Here is a 20,621-nt window from a genome sequence, read left to right on the forward strand (position 1 = left end):
AGCCTTTACAAAGTTAGATCACTCAGCTTAGTCACAGGGTGTATGTATAACCCTGACAGCAGCAGCTTATGTGAAGTTTAGTGTGATATACACAACAACGGAGTAACTGAGGGGTGTTTTATTTGTTCAGTAATGCCTGAAGAAGTGACTTACGCTACTCTCAAATTTCCAAATCCTTCTAAGACAAAGACACTCCAGGAGAGCTACAGTCAAAAGAAAACAGGTGAGATGCCCTGTGTACGATCAGACTATTGCAGAGGTAAAGAACTCTATGGGTGGGTGTCGGACTCCTCAGAGATTTCAATTACCCAGTGCTGTTGGTATGTGTTTACACTAGCAGTCCCAGAAATCAGCAGACTAGCAGAGTCCGAGGGAGCTGTGGCTGTGATCACTTTTATCCAGAAACCTCATGCTCTGACTTCTCTGAGTTTGTGAAGCTGCTGTATTTGGTTCCCAAGATAATGAAAGTGTGTGAAGTAAGGCTGTGATCTCATCCTCTGGAAATCCAGATTTTTTGTGTCGCCAATATATCATTTCTCATATTTGTTAGACATTTCAGTATGAGCTCAGATACTGGCTACTAGGGGAAGGAATAATAATAACACCATGAACGTACCTATCCAGAATTTTTATTTAACTGTACAGAATTATAACATAGACATATTTCATGATTTTCACAGACTCATTGGACTCTAGTCATTGATGATGAGATACACATTTGTTTCTTTCTTAGATGGAATAAGATTGAAGGTTCCTTTTCTCTACATGATATAATTGCAGTCTGTTTTATTAAGCTTACCTCCTAGAACATTAGAGTTAACCCGAATTGGTAGGAAGACATTTTTTGAAAAATCAAGATCACGTTTACTGAAATTTATTTACTACTATGGGATTCATGTTTCCTTGTACATTCCCTGGGATTATTTTTGTTGTTGCTATTTAAAATGCATGTACATTATTTTGACATTTTTATATTTGTTTTTGACTTTGTTATGCAGTCATTTTCATCTTAATAATTTTTTTCTATATATATGTAGAATTTTTAACTTCTGATGAAGAGAAAACAATCTATATAAACAAATCTCAGATCGTATTATTTCAGGCATAACTTCAGTAGATAATATTTTACAAACCTGATTCTGCAAGTCAGTCTCATCTTTGAGGAAGGCATTGTATCTGTTCTGAGAAAGGTACCATACTCTAGCCAGCCCATTAGTATCAAAGACAACTGACCTAGGGTTTTTATAAAATTGGATACAAATTTATGATCTGTCACTTATCTCCTAATATGTTTTTCCTTATAAAACAATTGTATCTGTTTAGGTACATCTGTGAAGGTAGTTTGAAATCCATTTAAAAAAGTTCACATAGTGTTTGTCTACAGGAAAAAAAAAAATTCATCATCAAAAGAAAGACCCAGAAGAAACAATGGAGATATCTGGATAGTTAGAATGTAAAAAAGAAGACTAGGGAAAAGAGTGATTTTTTTTTTTTTTTGCTTTTCACTATGTTTTTAATCCCTGAAAAGATAATCAAGAAGCTCAAGAGTTGGAGCTGCATGGAGAAGCTGAGACTGGAACGGAGAGAATCGAGGGCACAGTTAAGGTGTCCAAGAGCAGAGGTAAGACTTATTTGGATAAACAGAACCACTGGATAGTGGAGAAAATTAAGACCAACATTGTGGGTGATCTGGAGACATAAATATCAGATTACTTTTAAAGATAAAAAGTATAAAAGTTTTTAGAAGAAAAGTGAGGAGAATAAGCAAAAATGATCAACTCATACTCTTTAGTTATAAGAAATCATCTCTTCCTGATTACATCCTCCACCCACCATCAGAGTTTTGATGCCCTTTACTGGAATTCTCCTATTTTTACAACATTAGATCTCATGGACTTATCCCCTTCCATTTTTCATCATTTTATCCTGTTATACTTCAGGGGTGAATTTCTCAGTTTGTCTTCCAAGTTTCCTATTAAAAATTTGTCTCTGTTACCATTGTTTTCTTTCTCAGTGAGCCTTGTTATTGGTATGTTTTTTAAATGTTTCTTTCCATAGCATTCTATTTTTATTGAATGCTACTACTGTATTTTCAATTCAACATTATGGAATTAATTTAAATACAAAATAGCACATTCACTTCAAATATACAATTCACTGTGCTTTACAAATATATATAACGCCCTCCAGTGATTCCGACTCATTAACGACCCTACAGAACAGAGTTCAACTGCCCCATAGGGTTTCCAGTGCTGTAGTCTTATACAGGGGTTGACTGCAACATGCAACATCTTTCTCCCAAGGAGCAGCTGGTGGATTCAAACCGACAACCTTTCCGCTTTGTAGAATCCGAGCTTAACTACTGTGCCACCAGGGCTCACACACACACACGCAATACTCACCCACGTATATAGATTCACACACACACACACGCAGTACTCACTTACCCACATATATAGGTTCCAATGTCCAGGTCGTTATGAGAAAATCAGCATTATGCAAGACTTAGGATGTGGCCCGTCTTTGGCGCAGGTGTACTACCAATTGCTCAGCGCCCCTTGGGCACCCCTAGTGCATCTTAGGATGCCCATGGCACAGCGGCCCCCTTTCCTTACCACATCTTCCCTGCTACTGCAGTCTGCAGGGATTGAGAGTGGTGGTGGTGATGAAGGGTTGCCTGCCACCTCTGGAGAAGAAGAGACCCACCATCACTTGGCTGTGCCTCAGGCCTCCGCCTTGTCTCTCCACCTTTCCACTCGATCAACCTAAGACTGGCCTTGGCTTTAAATGTACAAATATACAAGCAGACCACCTGGGCTCGAGGTTGGCTGCGTAGGTGGAAGAGAGGCCTCTTTGGAAGAAGAGACATCCGAGCTCCTTCTGGACTCCTGTAGCCTGAGCTCCACCAGCTTCTTGCCTCCCCGCCGCCCTTCCGCCCCATTTCCTGCACCACCCGCTAGCCCCACGCTTGCCAGGTCCTGCCCTATTGCTTTGGCCCACGCTGGTAATACAAACCCGTGGCGGCCCCCTAGGCCTAGCTCCATCTGACAAACCTCGCCCTTCTTCTCCCCACCACCTCACTTCGGCTCCTTATGAATGAGCAAAATAGTCGGGTAGTAGATTTTTTTCTATTGTAATAAATGTTGGGTACCGAAGACAGTGGATAAGTAATAGGTGTGTATACATATGCATGCATACATATATATGTACATATATTTATATACATATATATTTTTTATATGTGTACATATAGAAATAGAACTGGAGCCCTGGTGGCAAAGTGGTTAAGAGCTCAGGCTGCTAACCAAAAGATCAGCAGTTCCAAACTGCCAGCCTCCTTGGAAACCCTGTGGGGCAGTTCTACTCTGGCCTACTCTGTGAGTCTGAATTGACTCCACAACTTCATGACACACAACAATATATATAACCCAAACCAAACCCCATTGCCTTCAGTTGATTGTAACTCATAGTGTGTCCATAGGACAGAACAGAACTGCCCCATAGGGTTTCCAAGGAGAGGCTGGTGGATTCCAACTGCCGACCTTTTGGTTATTAGATGATCTCTTAACTGCAGCACCAGGGCTCCATACACACACACACGTATATGTACGTATATATGTATTTGCACACAGACACACACAGCACCAGGGCTCCATACACACACACACGTATATGTACGTATATATGTATTTGCACACAGACACACACATATGTATATATGTTATATAACCACCAAAATTAAAATACGGAATATTTCTGACATCCCAAATACTCTCCTTGTGCACCTTTCCAGTTATTCCTTCCCCTTCCACCAATCCAGCCCCAAATAATCACTTACCTAATTTGAGTCATGACAAACTTGTCTACTTAATCTAGAATTTTATATAAATGGATCGAATAGCACCCACTCTTCTGTGTCTGGCTTCTTTCATCGAGCATAAAGTTTCTGAGATTCATCCATGCGTATCAGTAAGTCATTCCTTTTTATTGCTGAGTACTATTCCACTGCATGGATATATTGCAGTATGTTGTCCATTTACCTGTAGATAGGCATTTCAGTTGCTTACAGTTTGGGGCTAGTATAAACAAAGCTGCTATGATTATTCATGCACAAGTATTTGTAGATACAGTCTAATTTTTATTAGGAAAATATCTCAAAATAGAATTCTGGTTTGTAAGGGATATATTATGCAAAACAAATTGCATGTGTGTGTTTAGATCTTTCTAAAGCTTTTTTTTTTTTTTTTAATAAATAAGACAACTGAAACCACTAACTTTTAGTCATTCAGGTCAGACTAGTTTATGCTGCATTAACAAATAACTCCCCAAATCTGAGTACTTTAAAGCACAAAATTTATTTCTTTATTGGCTGGAGGCTTCTCCTCATCTTAGTCACTAGGATCCATCTTGACACAGCCTTCCAAGATCACTATGGCAGGATGAAAGGCACTTGGCAAACCCTGTACTGCCTCTTAAAATATTGACTAGAAATGACACTCATCGCTTTAACTAAAATGTCTAACATGTCATGTGGCCATAACTAACTTCAAAGGATTAGGTGAAATCCTACCATATGTTCAGTGGGAGAAGGAACAGAACAGTAACAATGAATACCGGAATTTACCAATTGATGTATGTGATTTTATTGCTTTATCTTACATTGGCTATTACTTATTTTAACTTTTTAAATTATTATTATTTTTTCTTTTTATGTAGCTTGATCCAGTTAATAATTATTTGATTTTCCCTTAATAATTTAAATCTCTATTTGTATATATTCTTTCTTCTACTAAAAAAAAAAAAAAATTTTTTTTTTTAGTAAGTTAGTACCGCTCAAACACAAATTTTTTGTCCATATTATGAAATAAGACACTGACTCTATCCTCTTAACAAAGTGCTCTAATTATTCACTGCTTCTACGTTATGCTACTTTACGATATAATATTGTTATATAATGACCACTCCTATTCTCCAAATCAGAATTTTATAATACCTTTCTTTCCCATCTCTCTACCAGCACCCATAACCCTAGGTTTTACCGTGAGAGTTTAGTAATATTTTGTTCCAGAGTTAGACTTTCCCTTTTAATATGTCTCTTTCCTTTCAATAATGATTTAGCATTTTCAATACAAATTTCTAGTTATTCTATCATCAGCCATTATATATAAGATATGTATATGTATATATATGCGTCAGCATAATCTAGTCTGACCTCAATGATACATAAATTAGACGTTAGCAGCTTAAATTATATTATTTATAGTAAAAAATCTGTCAGAATAAGCTAGGGAAAAAAACCCTGAATTTTATGAGAAAATACATAAAACTAAATGAAAAAGTTAGAAAATGAAGGAATGGACAAAGATAGCAGATAAAAAATGTAGGTGTGATTATAGTTTCAACAGATTAGGAGAAATTTAAGTTAAAAACACTATAAAAGACAAAGAAGTATTTATGTATGTCATGTTCAAATACACAATTTATGAAATAATTCTAAACCATATGCCTCTATCATCAGTATAAGAGATAAATATAAACCAAATCCACTGCCATCGAGTCAATTCTGACTCATAAACTAAAATTTATTAGAGATGCAAGGAGAATTTTACTTAAAATAAATTAAACTCAAAGATTTAATGTATCACTTTGGGTACTATAGAAATCTTGCAGAAAAATGAATAAATATGATTTTTTCAAGTGATTCAATATTTAAATTGATGCACTTGTTTAATGCATATAAATACATTATATTTATATGACCGTGAATTCTTAACATAGAATGTCTTTGAAGCAGACAAAACTTTGGAAATTTAAGATTCTTAAATATTAGTAGACCTCTATCTCTCTGAACACAATACAATAAAATTAAAAACAATGTCAGTATTATTTCCTTGTGGAAAAGGCATACTCCTAAATAATCTTTTGACCAAAATGAACAAAGGAAATGAAATAACAGATATTCAAAATATAATGCAAAGAAGAACAATTCCTTTTGGAAACATTAAGGCTATTATCACAGGAAGATGTATCACCCCAAATCTTTCATTGTCAAGGAAGAAAGAATATAATAAAGGAACTCAATACATTTATTAATAAAATCACAAAGGAAAAAAGGAAGGAGTTGACAAATTTAAATCTCAAATCAATTAATAGAAAAAAATTTGACAAGAAAAACTAAACTGAAAACTGGTTTCTTTGAAAAGACCCCAAAAGCCAAACTAAGTAAAATAGAGAAAGCAAACAGATTAAATAGTAGTAATAAGATTAAAAATATAGCCACAGATAGGGGAGAGAATAAATATGTATAAGAGTATATGCAACTTTTTGGCAATAAATGTGAAAATCTAAAGGAAATGGATGATTTTTAGTAACTTATTGTAAAATGGCATTAATAATGGTAGCATCAGAGCCTGACATCATGGAGGTTAATAATCAGCACAAAGCTGATTCCCATGAGGTAGAGATCAGCCATCCCTCTATTCGCCAACCTTTTTACCAATTGTGACACCAGCCACTCTCCTACAGCACTCTCTGCTTCTTTTCTGGTATCATAATCCATTGCAATGGTTGCACAGAGCACACTGACCATACTTAAAACAGTTTAAAAAAACCTTGTTGCTGTTGAGTTGATTCTGACTCATAGTGACCCTTTAGGAAAGAGTAGAACTGCCGCATGGGGCTTCCAAGGAGCTGCTGGTGGATTCAAACTACCAACCATTTGGTTAGCAGCTGTAGCTCTTAACCACTGTGCAACCAGGGCTCCATACGTACAGGTAAGTGATTTATTAAGGAACAGGGTACAACTCAGGATCAGGATCAACAGGCTACAATTCAGGTTTAGGAATCATGCAGGTAAAATCTCCCCTCTTCAGTGCAGGGAAGCTCTGGGCTCCTCTTAACTGTGCAGGCCTCCTCTCAAACAGACTCCTCTTGACTTTCTAAGGACAGGCTCCTCTAGGACCCCTCAGGACAGGCTCCTGTCGGCCCTGCCTTCATTCATCACCAGCTCTGCTGCTGGGCCCCTTCCGGACCTCTGACTTTCTTCTGTTTTACAGCCCTTGACCCATATCGCGGCTCTTTTAGTAGATTCCGTGCCTCCTTTCCCTCTCTCTCCCTCACTATCTTCTCTCCCTCTCTCTCTCTGCTTCTTTCTGGTTTCTTCCTTCTGTTTCTCTTCCTGCTTCTTTGTGTCTGAAAAACCTCTGTGAGACTGACTGGTTGCATATATATATATATATATAAATATACACATATATATATATGAATGTATACACACACAATTCCTTGTTAATTTCAAGTCACGACCTCTCTGCTGGGGGAGGGGGGATACAAACTGACTAATTCCCTCTCGATAGGCCACAGATACTTCATTTGCACAGAAGGTGTCATGGATTGAACGGTGTCCCCCCCAAGATATTTGCCAACTTGGTTAGGCCATGATTCCCAGTATTGTGTGGTTGTCCTCCATTTTGTGATTGTAATTTTCACACGTGTTATAAATCCTAATTTCTGCCTGTGATTAATGAGGCAAGATTAGATTATGTTAAAGAGGATTAGGCTGGAATTGTAATATCCTTACTAAGGTCACATACCTGATCCAATGTAAAGGGAGTTTCCCTGGAATGTGGATATACCACCTTTATCTTATAAGAGATAAAAGGAAAGGGAAGCAAGCAGAGAGTTGGGTACCTCATACCACCAAGAAAGCAGCATCAGGAGCAGAACGTATCCTTTGGACCTGGGATTCCTGAGCAGAGAAGCTCCTAGTCCAGGGGAAGATTGATGACAAGGACCTTCGTCCAGAGCCTACAGAGAAAGCCTTTCCTGGAGCTGACGCCTTGAATTTGGACCTCTATCCTACTAAACTATGAGAGAATAAACTTCTGTTTGTTAAAGCCATCCACTTGTGGTATTTCTGTTAGAGCAGCACTAGATAACTAAGACAGTAGGCTATAGTCACCCCATTTGCATAGCCCATATCACTTCATTTGCGTGGTTGTATTGACCAATCTCTGCAAGGTGCATACCAATCAGTGCAGGCTGCAGCTCAGGGCCAGACAAAAAGTCAAGTTGTTACAGCTTACCCAGGAAATGTAGATCAACCTGGACAAAAGTAACAAACCCTTTGGAGTAGAGTTTAGGGTGGAAATCTCTCAAGCTGTTTTTCCAAAGAACCAAGGCAAAAGGCCACATACAGGAACTCATTTCACCACACATATAAAAGAGAAAACTTGAACAGATCAATCATGAGAGAATGGATTGAAAAACTTAAGAGCTAATATATTACAATCCATACATGGAGAAAGTTAAGGAGGGACTTAATTTCAGCAGGTGGTCAGCACTGGCTACCTGGAAATGGGAAGAGTGACTTGGAAGTGGGCCAATTAGAGCAGGATTAGGAAGATGAGACAGGGAGAGAGAGAGAGAAAAAAAAAAAAAGACTGATAAAATATAAAAAAGAAAGTACTCAACAATATCCACAACAGGTCACATGAGCATATTTGCATAAATTGTGTGTGTTTAGTACTTTTAGATGTGATTATAGAGATGTATTCAAGTTAGCCGAACACAGAGAGGAGTACTTGACTTGTTAAGCAATGTTTTTTTTCCATTAAAAAAAAAAATGAGTTTCAATACTCCTATAGACTGCAGGGTGGACGATCAGGGACAGGAGATCGCAATAAAGGTGCTGCTTCATGAAATTTAACTTAACTCATGTTTTCTTATAGGACAGAGAGCTTCATCACGTGTATGGTACCAAATTGCTTGTATTTTACTAGTGCTGCACCTGGTAATGCTGGCTGGACTGGGAACCCTGGGGTTAATGTGTAAGTTTCAACTTTCTCTGAGACCCTCGTCGGATTTATTAGACACATCTCAAATGAATCCAGGTTCTGAGGTATACCCAAATAAAATTTCCAGATAGATAGAGAGGAAAACAGGTTTCATTTCTATAAAACTGTATAACATAAGCCGTTCTCTTAAGGATATTTTAAAATCAAATCACCTCAGTGACAATTATTCATCAGCAGATAATGCTAAAGACAATAAAGTGAATATTTTTCTAAAAGTTGTAAAATCAATAGAACAAAAGTATAACTCCTTCATACTCTGAAAGTTTTCAGGATGATTTTATTTATTTGATGAAGTATATGCTCCATTTCCGTGGCATTTTCTCCTTCTCCATCTCCTCCTCATTGCAAATATCTTTCAAAATATCATTATCATTATCTTGATCCTTCCACTTCTGATCTTCTAACAAGTGGTTATTATCTTTTAAGGATCCCAGCTATTTTAAGTGAATATAATCTGTTTTTATGTTGCTGTCATTTCAAAGATTACAACTCCAAAACAAGAGATTCTTTTTTTCTAGAACTTTCATAATTATTCTTGTACTGGTATAATAGTTGGAAGGCAGGTTCTTTCCTCCAATGTACTGTAAGGCAACAGAGATTTATTTACTCATTGTATGTTTTAGATGAATGACTCTGTTAAGTTCAAAAGTAGACTTCTGAATATCAAAGCTGAAATATCTTTATAAGGAGAGGCAAATCTTTCTCCACTCTTATCAGCAAGTTGCTTCATATTTAAGAAATGGGGTCTCAAGTACTTTAAGATACACCTTTTCAATGAAAGTGCGATGTGTGTACACTGTCAAACTTCAAAATATAGAAAAGTAGAAGAACCGAAAAACAATGGATTATGCACCAATAAAAGCTAACTGCTGTTGAAATATAGAGCTACACATGGATATTTTGGGGATCATAGGTTATTATTTTATACCAATGTCTCATATAATAGTTTCAACATATACTTTTTTGTTGTCATTAGCTGTCTTTGTGTTGGCCCCTGACTCATGGCGACCCCATGTGTTACAGAGTAGAACTGCTCCATAGGGTTTTCTTGGCTGTAATCTTTACATAGACAGATTTCTAGGCTTTTCTTTTGTGAAACCAGTGGGTGGGTTTGAACCGCCAACTTTTGGGTTGCCATTCAATCGCAAACCACTTGTGTTACCCAAGCATTAAGTATGTTTTCTCTTATTGCCTGACTATCTTCCCATACCCTGCAATAATATGTTGTTTAAATAATACATCACTGTCTTTGGTAATTTAAAGTTGCCTTCTAACCACTCATTATTTTGAGAGCACCTCTTCTCAAGCCTGGCTGCTTTGTGAGAAATACTCTCTCCTCCCTTCTGTCCGCCAGGGGTGAGTATAAAGAACTCATGAAAAAAGAAAAAGAGGATAAATATAACAATAATAGCTGACATTTTTTCAGAGCCCATTCTTTGTAATTTTATCTCACTTACTCCTCATAAAATTCAATTTAAAAATTAAGGATTCTATTAAGTTGTGGGGCTGGTAGGTAAAGTAACATCAGTCAACCTCTGAAAGCCACATTTTATTGTTATAATCCATTAATGGAGACAGTGTAAAGTTTTCTGAATCTTCCAATGTTCTTAGAACCACGATTCCTATGTTCTGAAATTCCTTTTTCTTTTTTATCCTGAGTTTGGTGTTTACAAATTCTGCATCCTTAAATTATGGTTATATGGCTACAAGAAGTGCCGTTTCATCACACAAACTCATGAATATATTCTCTTCCTTCTGGTCTCGAAAGTGTAATTTGCATTTTCACGCACTACTGAATTACACCCTCTCTGTTCCTTTTTTTTTTTTTTAAATCTCTGCTTCAGTGACTTTGGAAACCCGGGTTGCATAGTGGTTAAGTCCTACAGCTGCTAACCAAAAGGTTGGCAGTTCAAATACGCCAGGCTGTCCTTGGAAACTCTCTGGGGCACTTCTACCCTGCCTTGTAGGGTCGCTATGAGTTGAAATTAACTCAACGGCAACGGGTTTGTTTTGGGGAGCGTTTTACAAGGAATTTACTTTTTCTTTTTAATTATAAGACTTTATTTTTAGGTTTATAGTGAAATTACACAGAAAGTTCCAATAGGCCCTCTGTCCACCTGAGCTCAGTTCCTCCTATTATTAACATCTTGCATTCCTGTGGTGCGTTTGTTACAGTTGATGAATCATTACTGATATATTATTATATATCTATAGCCTACACAGGGTTCACTCTTTGTGTTGTATTGTGCCATGGGTTTTGACAAATGCGTAATGTAATGTGTCCACCACTACAGTATCATACAAAATAGCTTCACTGCCCGAAAAATGTCCTATGTTTTACCTATTCATTCCTCTCCTCTTTCTCCCTGAGCCCCTGCAACCACTAATCTTTTTATTTTCTCTATAGTTTTGCCTTTTCCAGAGTGTGATATAGTTGGAGTCACACTGTATGTGGCTTTTTCAGACTGGTTTTTTTCATTGAATGATATGCATTTCAGGTTCTTCCCTGTCTTTCCATTGCCGTTGAGTTGATTGCCTCTCATAGCGATCCTATAAGATCCTATAGAACTGCCCCATAGAGTTTCCAAGGAGTGCCTGGAGAATTCGAACCACCGACCTTGTTTGTTTGTTTGCTTTGGTTAATAGGTGTGTAGTGGTATCTTATTGTTTTGTTTTAATTTGCAATTGATTAATGACGTGGGATGTTGAGCATCTTTTCATATGCTTATTTGCTATATGTGTATCTTCTTTGTGGACTTCTTTTCTTAAACTTATATGAGCATTTCCTTAAAGAAAGAACTAGTGCTCAATTTAGTAAAACAATGTATGTTTATGCCGAGAAAAGTTTAATTTCAAATGGATACATATAAATTCCCTAAGGGTACACTAACAAAATACCATAAACTGGGTGGCTTACCAAGAGGAATTTATTCTCTCACAGTTCCAGAGGTTAGAAGTCTAGTCTAGAATAAAGGTGTTAGCAAGGCCAGGCTCTCCCTGAAGTCTCTAGGGGAGGAATCCTTCCTTACTTCTTCTAACCTCTGGTGGTCTCAAGTATTCCTTGGCTTGTGGCAGCACAACTCTGACTCTGCCTGTGTCTTCACGTGGTTGTCTTCCCTCTGTGTCTCTTCTTTTCTTATAAGGACACCAGTCACATTGGATTAAGACCCACCTTACTCCAGTATGACCTCATGCTAACTAATTAGATCTGCAAAGGTATTATTTTCAGATAAGGTTACATTCACAAGAACCAGGGGTTAAAACTTGAACATATCATTTGGGGGAATATAAATCAACCCATAATAATATAAAAAGTTACTGGCTTATCCTTATGTTGCTATCACTTTAATACGTGCTTTCCATTAAATTTTAAAGTAGTAGCTGTGTTATTATTATGATTTATTGGAAATGTATAATAAAGGTCTTTGACTATACTAAAGTCATCAGTTAATCTACCTCTATGAATTATAGATTACAAGGAATTCATCGGATGCACTAATCACATGACATCTGAACTACCAGAAAGTCAAACGGAGCAATTGAGGAGAAATCTGACTTTTTATATGGAGATGTTTAACAATGTCTCAAGTGAGCATAGCATTTTCAAAAATAAGTCAGAAAACGAAATAAGAGAGTTGAAAGATTTAGCCTCCAAAAACTGCGAAGACTTAAAGCAGGAGGGGAAAGGTGAGTAAATACGGTGTTTCGTATAGTCAGTCATATCAGCGAGTTGTTAGTTGCCGCCAAGTCAGCTCCGATGCATGGAGACCTTATGTATAACAGAAGGAAAGACTGCCTGGTCCTGGGCCATCTTCATGAGCTTTAGGAGAGTTGAGTCCATTATTGTAGCTATTGTGTCAATTCATTTCAGTGAGGATTTCCCTCAGTTTCGCTGACCCTCCGCTTTACCAAGCGTGATGATCTTTTCTAGTGAATCAACGATTTAGGGTTCTCCAATTTCTACTAGCCTCCACCTGGGTTTAGAATCTTAGAATGTTGCTAAAATCTTCTATTAAATAACAAAATACTTCTTACCTGCCCTTACTTAATTTGTTTGTATTCTTAATTATTATTATTTTTAATTAAACTAATTGCATAAATATGGATCTCTGTCTCTCTCTGTTGGGTTATTATCACTGTTTCTTATATTCCTAGATCTTCTTTCTTCCTTTACACTCTCATTTTAGTGGAGTTTAGCAGTAAGTAATTTCCTAATAAAGGGTAGATGAGAGGTGCCTTTGCTGTATCCTTGCATGACTGAAGGGGCTTTTTTTTTTTTTGGCTGTGTATGAAATTTAATGTTGAAAGTTAGTTTCCCAGAGAATATTGGGAAAGTCTTTTCACTGTGTCCTAGCAAACAATGTTGCTAATAAAAAGTCTGTGTGTTTTTCATTCCATTTTAAATTACCTGATTTTAGCTTTTAAGATGTTTTCTTTATCCTTAAAAAAAAAAAAAAAAAATTAAGATAATCTCGGTGAATGTTTCAATCATGTTTTCATTTGCACTCTGTGGACCTTAACATTCTGAAAGGTTAATTGAAATCTTTCAAATGTAAGAAAAGTAACTGCTAGTATTGCATTGTCTTTTTTTTTTTTTTCCTTCACTCCACTTCCTCTGTTCTTTTTATGACTTCTCTGGCTCATATGATAAGATTTTCAGATTGTCATCTTTTCTCTGTGTTTTCTGTCTTTAGATTCTGGAAGATTTTTTTAACTTTATTTTTCACTCCTTGGAATGATTACTTTTTGGTAATCATAATTTTTAATCTCAAGAGCCTTTACTTGAAAATTGTTTTTACATCCTGTTCTTTGCTTAAAAACGTAACAACTTCTGTAGTATATCTAAGTACATTAATTAGAAGAATATTTCTAAATATTGCACTCCTTTTCCCTAAATTATTTTACTCCTCTTTGGGGCCAGGAGTTTTTATTTTGTTCTTAAATGAGTATTCTCTTATAGATGCTGGTATTCTCACACATTGTGTGATTCTTGTTTTTGTTTTTTTTCTGTTGTTGTTGTTGTTCATATTTAATAAAGGAAAGAATGGCTGGTGTGTGTTGAATCTACTGTTAGATTTTTTTCCACTAAAGGTCGTTTGGCCCCTAGATCTCCCAGGAGGAGAGAATTCTGTCAGGGCCTATTTTATCCCTGAAGACCGCAGTGGAGTGTGTGAATAGGCAACTTTCCCTTTAAAACAAATTTGAATATAAAGTGTGGCACCAACAATTATAGTAGATAGAAACCTAAGTTTGCCAGTTTATTCAATTTCTTTTGAAAGAAACCAGGTCCCCTCTCTTCCTGCAAATTCTACAGCTTCTTACTGATTTTTCATTCTTTTTTCCCCCCATGCTTTCTTTTCTTAATTCCTTTCATTAAAAAAAAAAAAAAAATGATTGAGCATTATATGTCAAGCATTTAGGAGGCCTTGTTTTCATCATATCTATTGAACAACATATGATGTGGTAGGAGATACAGATAAGTAAACAGAAAATTACAATTCAGTGTAATAAGCACTCATAACATAAACATATGATGCAAGAAAAAAAAATATAGTCAGAGGGAGTAGTCCAGACTGGGGGGGGGGGGACATGATATTCAATCCTGAGAGTGGAAGCATGCTGCAATAAAAATAATGAGAGAGATCACAGCACTCTCAGGAAAAATTCAAGATATTCAAGGTGACTGCATGACAGGAAGCTGAAGGAGGATCAAAACAAAAACCAAACCTATTACCCTCGATTCAATTCCAACTCTTAACAACCCTAAAGGACAGAGTTGAACTGCCCCACAGGGTTTCTAAGGAGTGTTTGGTGGATTCAAACTGCCAGCCTCTTGATTAGCAGCCATGACGCTTAACCACTATGCCACCAGGGTTTCCTGACGGAGGATAGTAAGAGGTAAAATTGGAGTGTCATGAGGGGTCCTGTAGATAATGGCAAGAATGTGAATTATAACCTGAGATATACGGAAAAAAAGATTAGATTTTAAGCATACTCTTAAAGAAATATCACTCTGAATTTTGGAGTGAGGTTATAGATTGCTATAGACAATCTTGTCAGAACAGAAATGGACTAAGATCCCATTGCTATAATCCAGACCACAGTGAAATTTTCTTTTATTGCTCTTAATAACTCTTTCCTAATTTTTCTTCCTATATGTCTATGATTTTTCCTCTACCTTCAGATTCTTCCAGATTCAAATTCTATTTTCTTCTAGATCACATTCTTTTCCTTCTTTTGTATTTTTAATCATTTCATTCAATATATAATGTTTATTAATCCTTTTAATATCTAATACAAATATTTGTATATCATTGTATATATGTTTATTTATAGTATAGTTGTGCATACTTACTATGAATGTGTATTTACATAATATCTTTGTAGCCCTTACTCATTTTTTTTTTCAGACCACACATGCTCAGAGTTATGGATATCACATGGAGATAAATGTTATTACTTTTCTACTACAGCAAATAATTTTTCTGAGATGAATAACAGTGATTGCAGAATGAATCATTCCTATTTAATGCATATTAACAGTGAGATTAATACAAATAGAACCCAGGTGAGTGTTATGATTTGTGGTAGGTCAACAAAAATTGCTTGGTATTGTTAAGGTGCAGGTAAGGAGAATGTGGGTGACAACAATAATCCTTGATGTATCCCAATAGATGGATTTTATGCCCATTACCATTACTCCTTCTGAGTGGAGTATTGACAATTTCTTACATCACAGATTCAAATAGCAAAACTATACAATTCTTAGGAGAGAGACTAGTCCATGATACATATTATACCAGGTAAATATGGAAAGATGTGTCTTTGGTATCTTCTACTCCCTGTGATTTCTTGTTCATGTAGAACTAGACGGTAGTTAAGTGCTTGGCTCCTCTCCAAAAGGCCGGTAGTTAGAATCCATCAGCCACTCCTTGAAAACTCTATGGGACAGTTCTACTCTGCCCTACAGGGCTGCTATGAGTTGGCATCGAGTCCATGGCAACAGGTTTGGTTTCGATTTTGGCAGAGCTAGAAACCAAAACCGAACCCGTTGCTGCCCAGTCAATTCTGACTCATAGTGAGCCTATAAAAAACCCAAACCAAAACCAAACCCAGTGCCGTGGAGTCTATTCACTCACAGCGGCCCTATAGGACAGAGTGAAACTGCCCCCATAGAGTTTCCAAGGAGGGCCTAGCGGATTTGAACTGCCATCCCTTTGGTTAGTAGCCATAGCACTTAACCACTACGCCACCAGAGTTTCCAGTGAACCTACAGGACAGAGAAAAACTGCCCCACAGAGTCTCCAAGGAGCTGCTGCTGGATTCAAACTGCCCACGTGTAGGTTAGCAGCCGAGCTCTTAACCACTGTGCCACCAGGGCACCTAAAAACATAGAAATTGTTTTTTGTTTGTTTTATTTCCAGGTTGAGGCATATTTTAATGGACCATTGATGCAAATTAAATCATGGATTCCTCCTTCTCCTTAGAGCTTTGTCCACTAATGAGAAATCATACACTTTGGAGTACACTCCACTTGATATAATCAGATATTATCTGTCTTATCCCCACACACGACAATCCTATTTAGTGCTGTTAAACCTAACATACAAAGGAATAGATCTGAGAATGTTACCACACTGCTCATGATTGTTTTGTTGCTGTTGCTTCTACTAAAATTATTCTCACCTTCTTCTTATGCTTAATTAATCAAATTTATTTTTGAAGTTTCAACTTCGATCCTTCTTTGAAATTTTTGCTTCCATCACAATAAACTGAATCAATGGTTTTCTCTTTCATACTCTCACAGCATTATATTTTCTAGTCAGTATCTATGAATAGGCCTGTTTTCTCTGCTATACTTCTAGCTTCTTGAAGATAGAAAATGTGTCTTGCTTATCATTGTATATCCAGCACCTTGTTTTCTAATACAATTTCAGTCACCCATTTATAAGTTGCTTGATTACTATCTGGCAAATGAATCAATGAACGCTAAATCACCCTTGCTAAAAAGCCTATAGAAAACTGGAGGAATATGTAGTCAAATATAAAGAGGACATAAATTCCAAAAGAAGTTTGCTCATGGATTGTTGAGTTCTCAGTCTCATTAAGAATTTTCACATAGGCTCCCACCACAAGTGGATACTTTTTATTTTCTATAGAGAGGGGATGTCCATGACATCTTCCTACCTGTTGCTCACTCATTCATTCATTTGATATTTTTGTTTTCTTCATTACTATTTATTGAACATAATCCACATGCTACAAACAACAAAAACACATGTCTATTCAGGGGCATAAAGAAGGATCTTTGTTCAAAACTGTGAGTTCCTTTTCCTCTAATAACATTTGTCTGGACACTAAAGATTATGTCCTGGTCTAATTTTTTGATCCATCCCCTACCCTTCACATTATGCCGGCTGAAATTTTCTTTATGGTTGCTTTATGGTTTCTACCTTCCTGGTAGAAATGAGGAAACCCTGGTAGCGTAGTAGTTAAGAGCTATGGTGCTAACCAAGAGGTCAGCAGTTTGAATTCACCAGGCACTCCTTGGAAACCCTATGGGGCAGTTTTACTCTATCCTATAGGGTCACTATGAGTTGGAATTGACTCGACAGCAACAGGTTGGTAGAAACGAGTGATTTCTTTACCCAATAAAATCAATAAAATGTTATATCAGGGAATTCTATATGTATTTAGTCAGAAATTGGCTCAAAGAAAATTTTGATAGTCTATCTGACCTCCCAAGCACTCAAACTTCTTTAACTTCTCCATAACTACTATGGGTCCAGAACATACCTCCAGACTTGAGCCAAGAAAGGGATATGAAGCCCATGATATTATGAATACCTGATGCTCACATCCATCAGTCTTATTATTATGATCAATTTCTTTGTATGAGTCAGTTTTTATAGTTTCAATACAACCAGAGGACTTACACACAACATGGCTCTTAGCCAGTTACTTATTAGTTTGCCTTGGGCAATCCCAGCTTTTATCTTTTGTCCTTGCATGCTATCAATTAGTAACTATCAGTTATCAATTTTCCACTTTCAAAAAGGGTCCAAATTTGGACAATACCCTGTATGGTGGTCAAAGGTCTGGGAGTATGGCTGACATTGCCATCATAGCTTTTATAACAAGTGTATGTGAGAACTCTCTGACAATTAAAATGGCAGGAGTAATTTCTGTCTTGTATCCTTTCTAAGAAACCTCCGTATCATCTGTTGAAGATTGAGGGGAAGGGTTATCCTTTAGTTAAATATTGATTAGAAAAAGTTAGATCTGGTAATTCAAATAAATACTTCTTCAGTGTTTACTAAGGTTTGCACATTGGCTAAATGCTGGGAAACGGTAAGTCCTGCCCTTATAAGTCTTTAAAAAGTTTATAATGTAAGGTGGAGCAAAACAATAAATCAATAATTATGCAAATGGTTATTGAACTTTAATTGTGATGTTACGTATGCTACAAATAAAAAGTACAGTACTTCAAATGAAGGTCAGGAGTGGCTTGAAAACGAAATGAGAAAGAAACAGGTAAAGTTTAAAGCCCAGATTATCCTCTTAAGAATCTTAGAGATTAGTGGAAGGCAAGGTATATTTTATATCTCAAGAGAAAACTAAAGGTACCCCAGCACATTTTTAAGGTACTATTACTTAATTAATTTATTTTTTTTATTACTTAATTTAGGACAGTACTAAGTGAAGAGAGAAATATCAAAAGAGCAGGATTGCTATTACCCGTTACCCATTGTTGTCCAGTTGATTCCAACTCATAGTGACCCTGCAGGATAGGGTAGAACTGGCCCATAGAGTTTCCAAGGAGCACCTGGTGGATTCAAACTGCCGACCTTTGGGTTAGCAGCTGTAGCTTTTAACCACTACACACCAGGGCACCAAAGAGCAGGATAGAGACATAAATTGGAATAGAGTGGGAGTCTCAGCAAAAGGGTAACCTTGAATGAATGAGAACCTAGTTCACCATGCTTGGAGAAAAGTAAATTAGAATCTTTGAAGATATAGAAGCGGTGGTATTTTAGGGAGTAGAAACTTAGGAGGTCATCTGATGGCTTCCACTTTTGCCTATCAAGTAGGAAGCTGAAATATGATCATCTGCTGAATGTTAGAGTGTAGTGTCAGTGTTCAGTAAGAAGCTGGTGAAGAATAAAGAATATTTTTAAAACGCCCCCTCAGGGAAAGGGGATAATAAACCAAGAGGTGAAAGTACTGTGGAGTGGAATTTTTGATGACGTGAATCTGACTCTGTCGCACTGGAGTGAGCTCCCACTGATACAAAGGAGCTGTAAATGGTGTGTTCCTTTTGTCTGTAGCTGTTCATTTGTTGTCTTCCATCATCTGATTCCTTGGTGGATCTGAACTGTACTCTCAACAAGAAAAATTAGATAGCAGAGAATGGTTCCAAGTTCTCTATTAACTGGTGAGTCCCAGTCCTTTCCTTCCTGTCTATAAATAAATGAATATCTAGTATGCTAATTTTAAGATGTTTCTCTGACAACCATTCTCCATATGTGATTAAAGATGTATACACAGAAGACAAAAAATTCAGGAAGCAATTTTCTATTCCTCAAGCAATTCTTTTTTGGCAAAAAATCAATTTTATATAGAAGGAGTTTCTTGTAATTGAGAGCGCAGAAAGTAGAAATTCAGAAGCTGTGCTATGTTCCCCCGCCCTCCCTTTCGCACCTGGACTTCATACTTTTCTAGGTTGGACACTAAGCAATGATGAGAAAGTAAGAGGAAATAGTCAAATCAGGGTCAAGGGTATCATCCTGTGAAACAGAACAAAAATGTCGCCATGGAGCCGAGAAAACTCTGCTTTGTCTTTCTCACTTTACATGTTGTTTAAGTAAATAATATAAGCTCATATACTTTTTCTAAAAGACGATTATCTCAATATTTAAATGGATTTTGATCAGAGTGACCAAAACAGTTTTAAGAGTGAAAGGTGGCACTATTGATAATTACACCAAGACATCAGGAGTAAACAAGAAGTGTCCTGGACAAGAGAGGATACACGGTCACCTGGGATATAGTGATACTTTTGTGCAGTAACCTCTTGGGTGCCCTTGGCTACAGAAGGTCCAGCCATAGCTGCAAGTTCCAGACAACAAGGGCTTTGGCAAATTCTCATAATAGCACAAGGAATCACCAAGGCTGCTGTCACTTTGTGCTTTTAACTAAAATAATGTAACAAAAAATAAAAGATAAGCTGGGAAATGATAGATTGGATTTATGATGTAATTGTGTGACTTTCAAAAGAAATAAGCAATCAACTTTTTTTTTTTTTTTTGCAGGTCTGGCACCTCCGTAACTATTTCAAGTGTTGAAACATTGAAATATGCAGAATTAGATGGAAAGAAAATGACTGGAAGATCTAACAAGTATAGCAGTTAGGATATTTGTGAACAGAAAGTAACTGTAATAACTTGTCAGTCCCAGAAAAATTCAAGTGCTCCACTGCTATGTTATGGAACCATAAAAAGGACCATGCAAAGAATCTTCACAAAGGGGGGGGGGGGGGGGAAAGACTGCTTTGTGACCTTTAAAACTTTTATCAAAACATTAAAAACTCTCTTACTATTGATTATAAATGCATAGGAAATGAAAAAAATAGTATAACTAAGGTTAGTCAGTACATTGCAATTTAAAACCTTAGCAATATTGAGAATTAAAGTTTTAATTTCCTCTATCAAGAGCAGCATGAACAGTGCTTGTCTTCTTGTGGTATAAATTACTGTATGGCGCAAG

At 36.8% G+C, this 20,621-nt stretch overlaps 1 protein-coding gene across 6 annotated transcripts; it reads left to right on the forward strand.

Moving 5' to 3' along the window:
• Window positions 1-21: 21 nt before the first annotated feature.
• Window positions 22-20,387, forward strand: LOC126075161 (C-type lectin domain family 12 member B-like). 6 transcript variants are annotated; one of them, XR_007517126.1, is made up of 7 exons: window positions 22-223; window positions 1,529-1,621; window positions 8,730-8,828; window positions 12,327-12,542; window positions 15,243-15,423; window positions 19,184-19,290; window positions 20,168-20,387. XR_007517126.1 is itself a non-coding variant. In XM_049882426.1 (7 exons), the coding sequence occupies exons 1-6, from the start codon at window positions 133-135 to the stop codon at window positions 19,253-19,255; spliced, it is 729 nt and encodes a 242-aa protein (XP_049738383.1). In that variant the 5' UTR covers window positions 22-132; the 3' UTR covers window positions 19,256-19,290; window positions 20,168-20,387. The 6 variants fall into 6 exon arrangements, 4 of the variants coding, with proteins under 4 accessions (XP_049738383.1, XP_049738386.1, XP_049738384.1 ...); XM_049882426.1 differs by having other exon boundaries at window positions 15,266-15,423; XM_049882429.1 differs by having other exon boundaries at window positions 15,329-15,423.
• The last annotated feature ends 234 nt before the right edge of the window (window positions 20,388-20,621 follow it).

The sequence above is a fragment of the Elephas maximus genome, chromosome 4, assembly GCF_024166365.1.
Source record: "Elephas maximus indicus isolate mEleMax1 chromosome 4, mEleMax1 primary haplotype, whole genome shotgun sequence".
Classification (NCBI taxonomy): domain Eukaryota; kingdom Metazoa; phylum Chordata; class Mammalia; order Proboscidea; family Elephantidae; genus Elephas; species Elephas maximus.

Coding starts and splice junctions, on each gene's coding strand:
- LOC126075161 (XM_049882426.1), top strand. CDS start 133: ATGCCTGAAGAAGTGACTTACGCTACTCTCAAATTTCCAAATCCTTCT. Junction 224..1,528: donor CTACAGTCAAAAGAAAACAG/GTGAGATGCCCT, acceptor ATCCCTGAAAAG/ATAATCAAGAAGCTCAAGAG. Junction 8,829..12,326: donor GGGAACCCTGGGGTTAATGT/GTAAGTTTCAAC, acceptor TATGAATTATAG/ATTACAAGGAATTCATCGGA.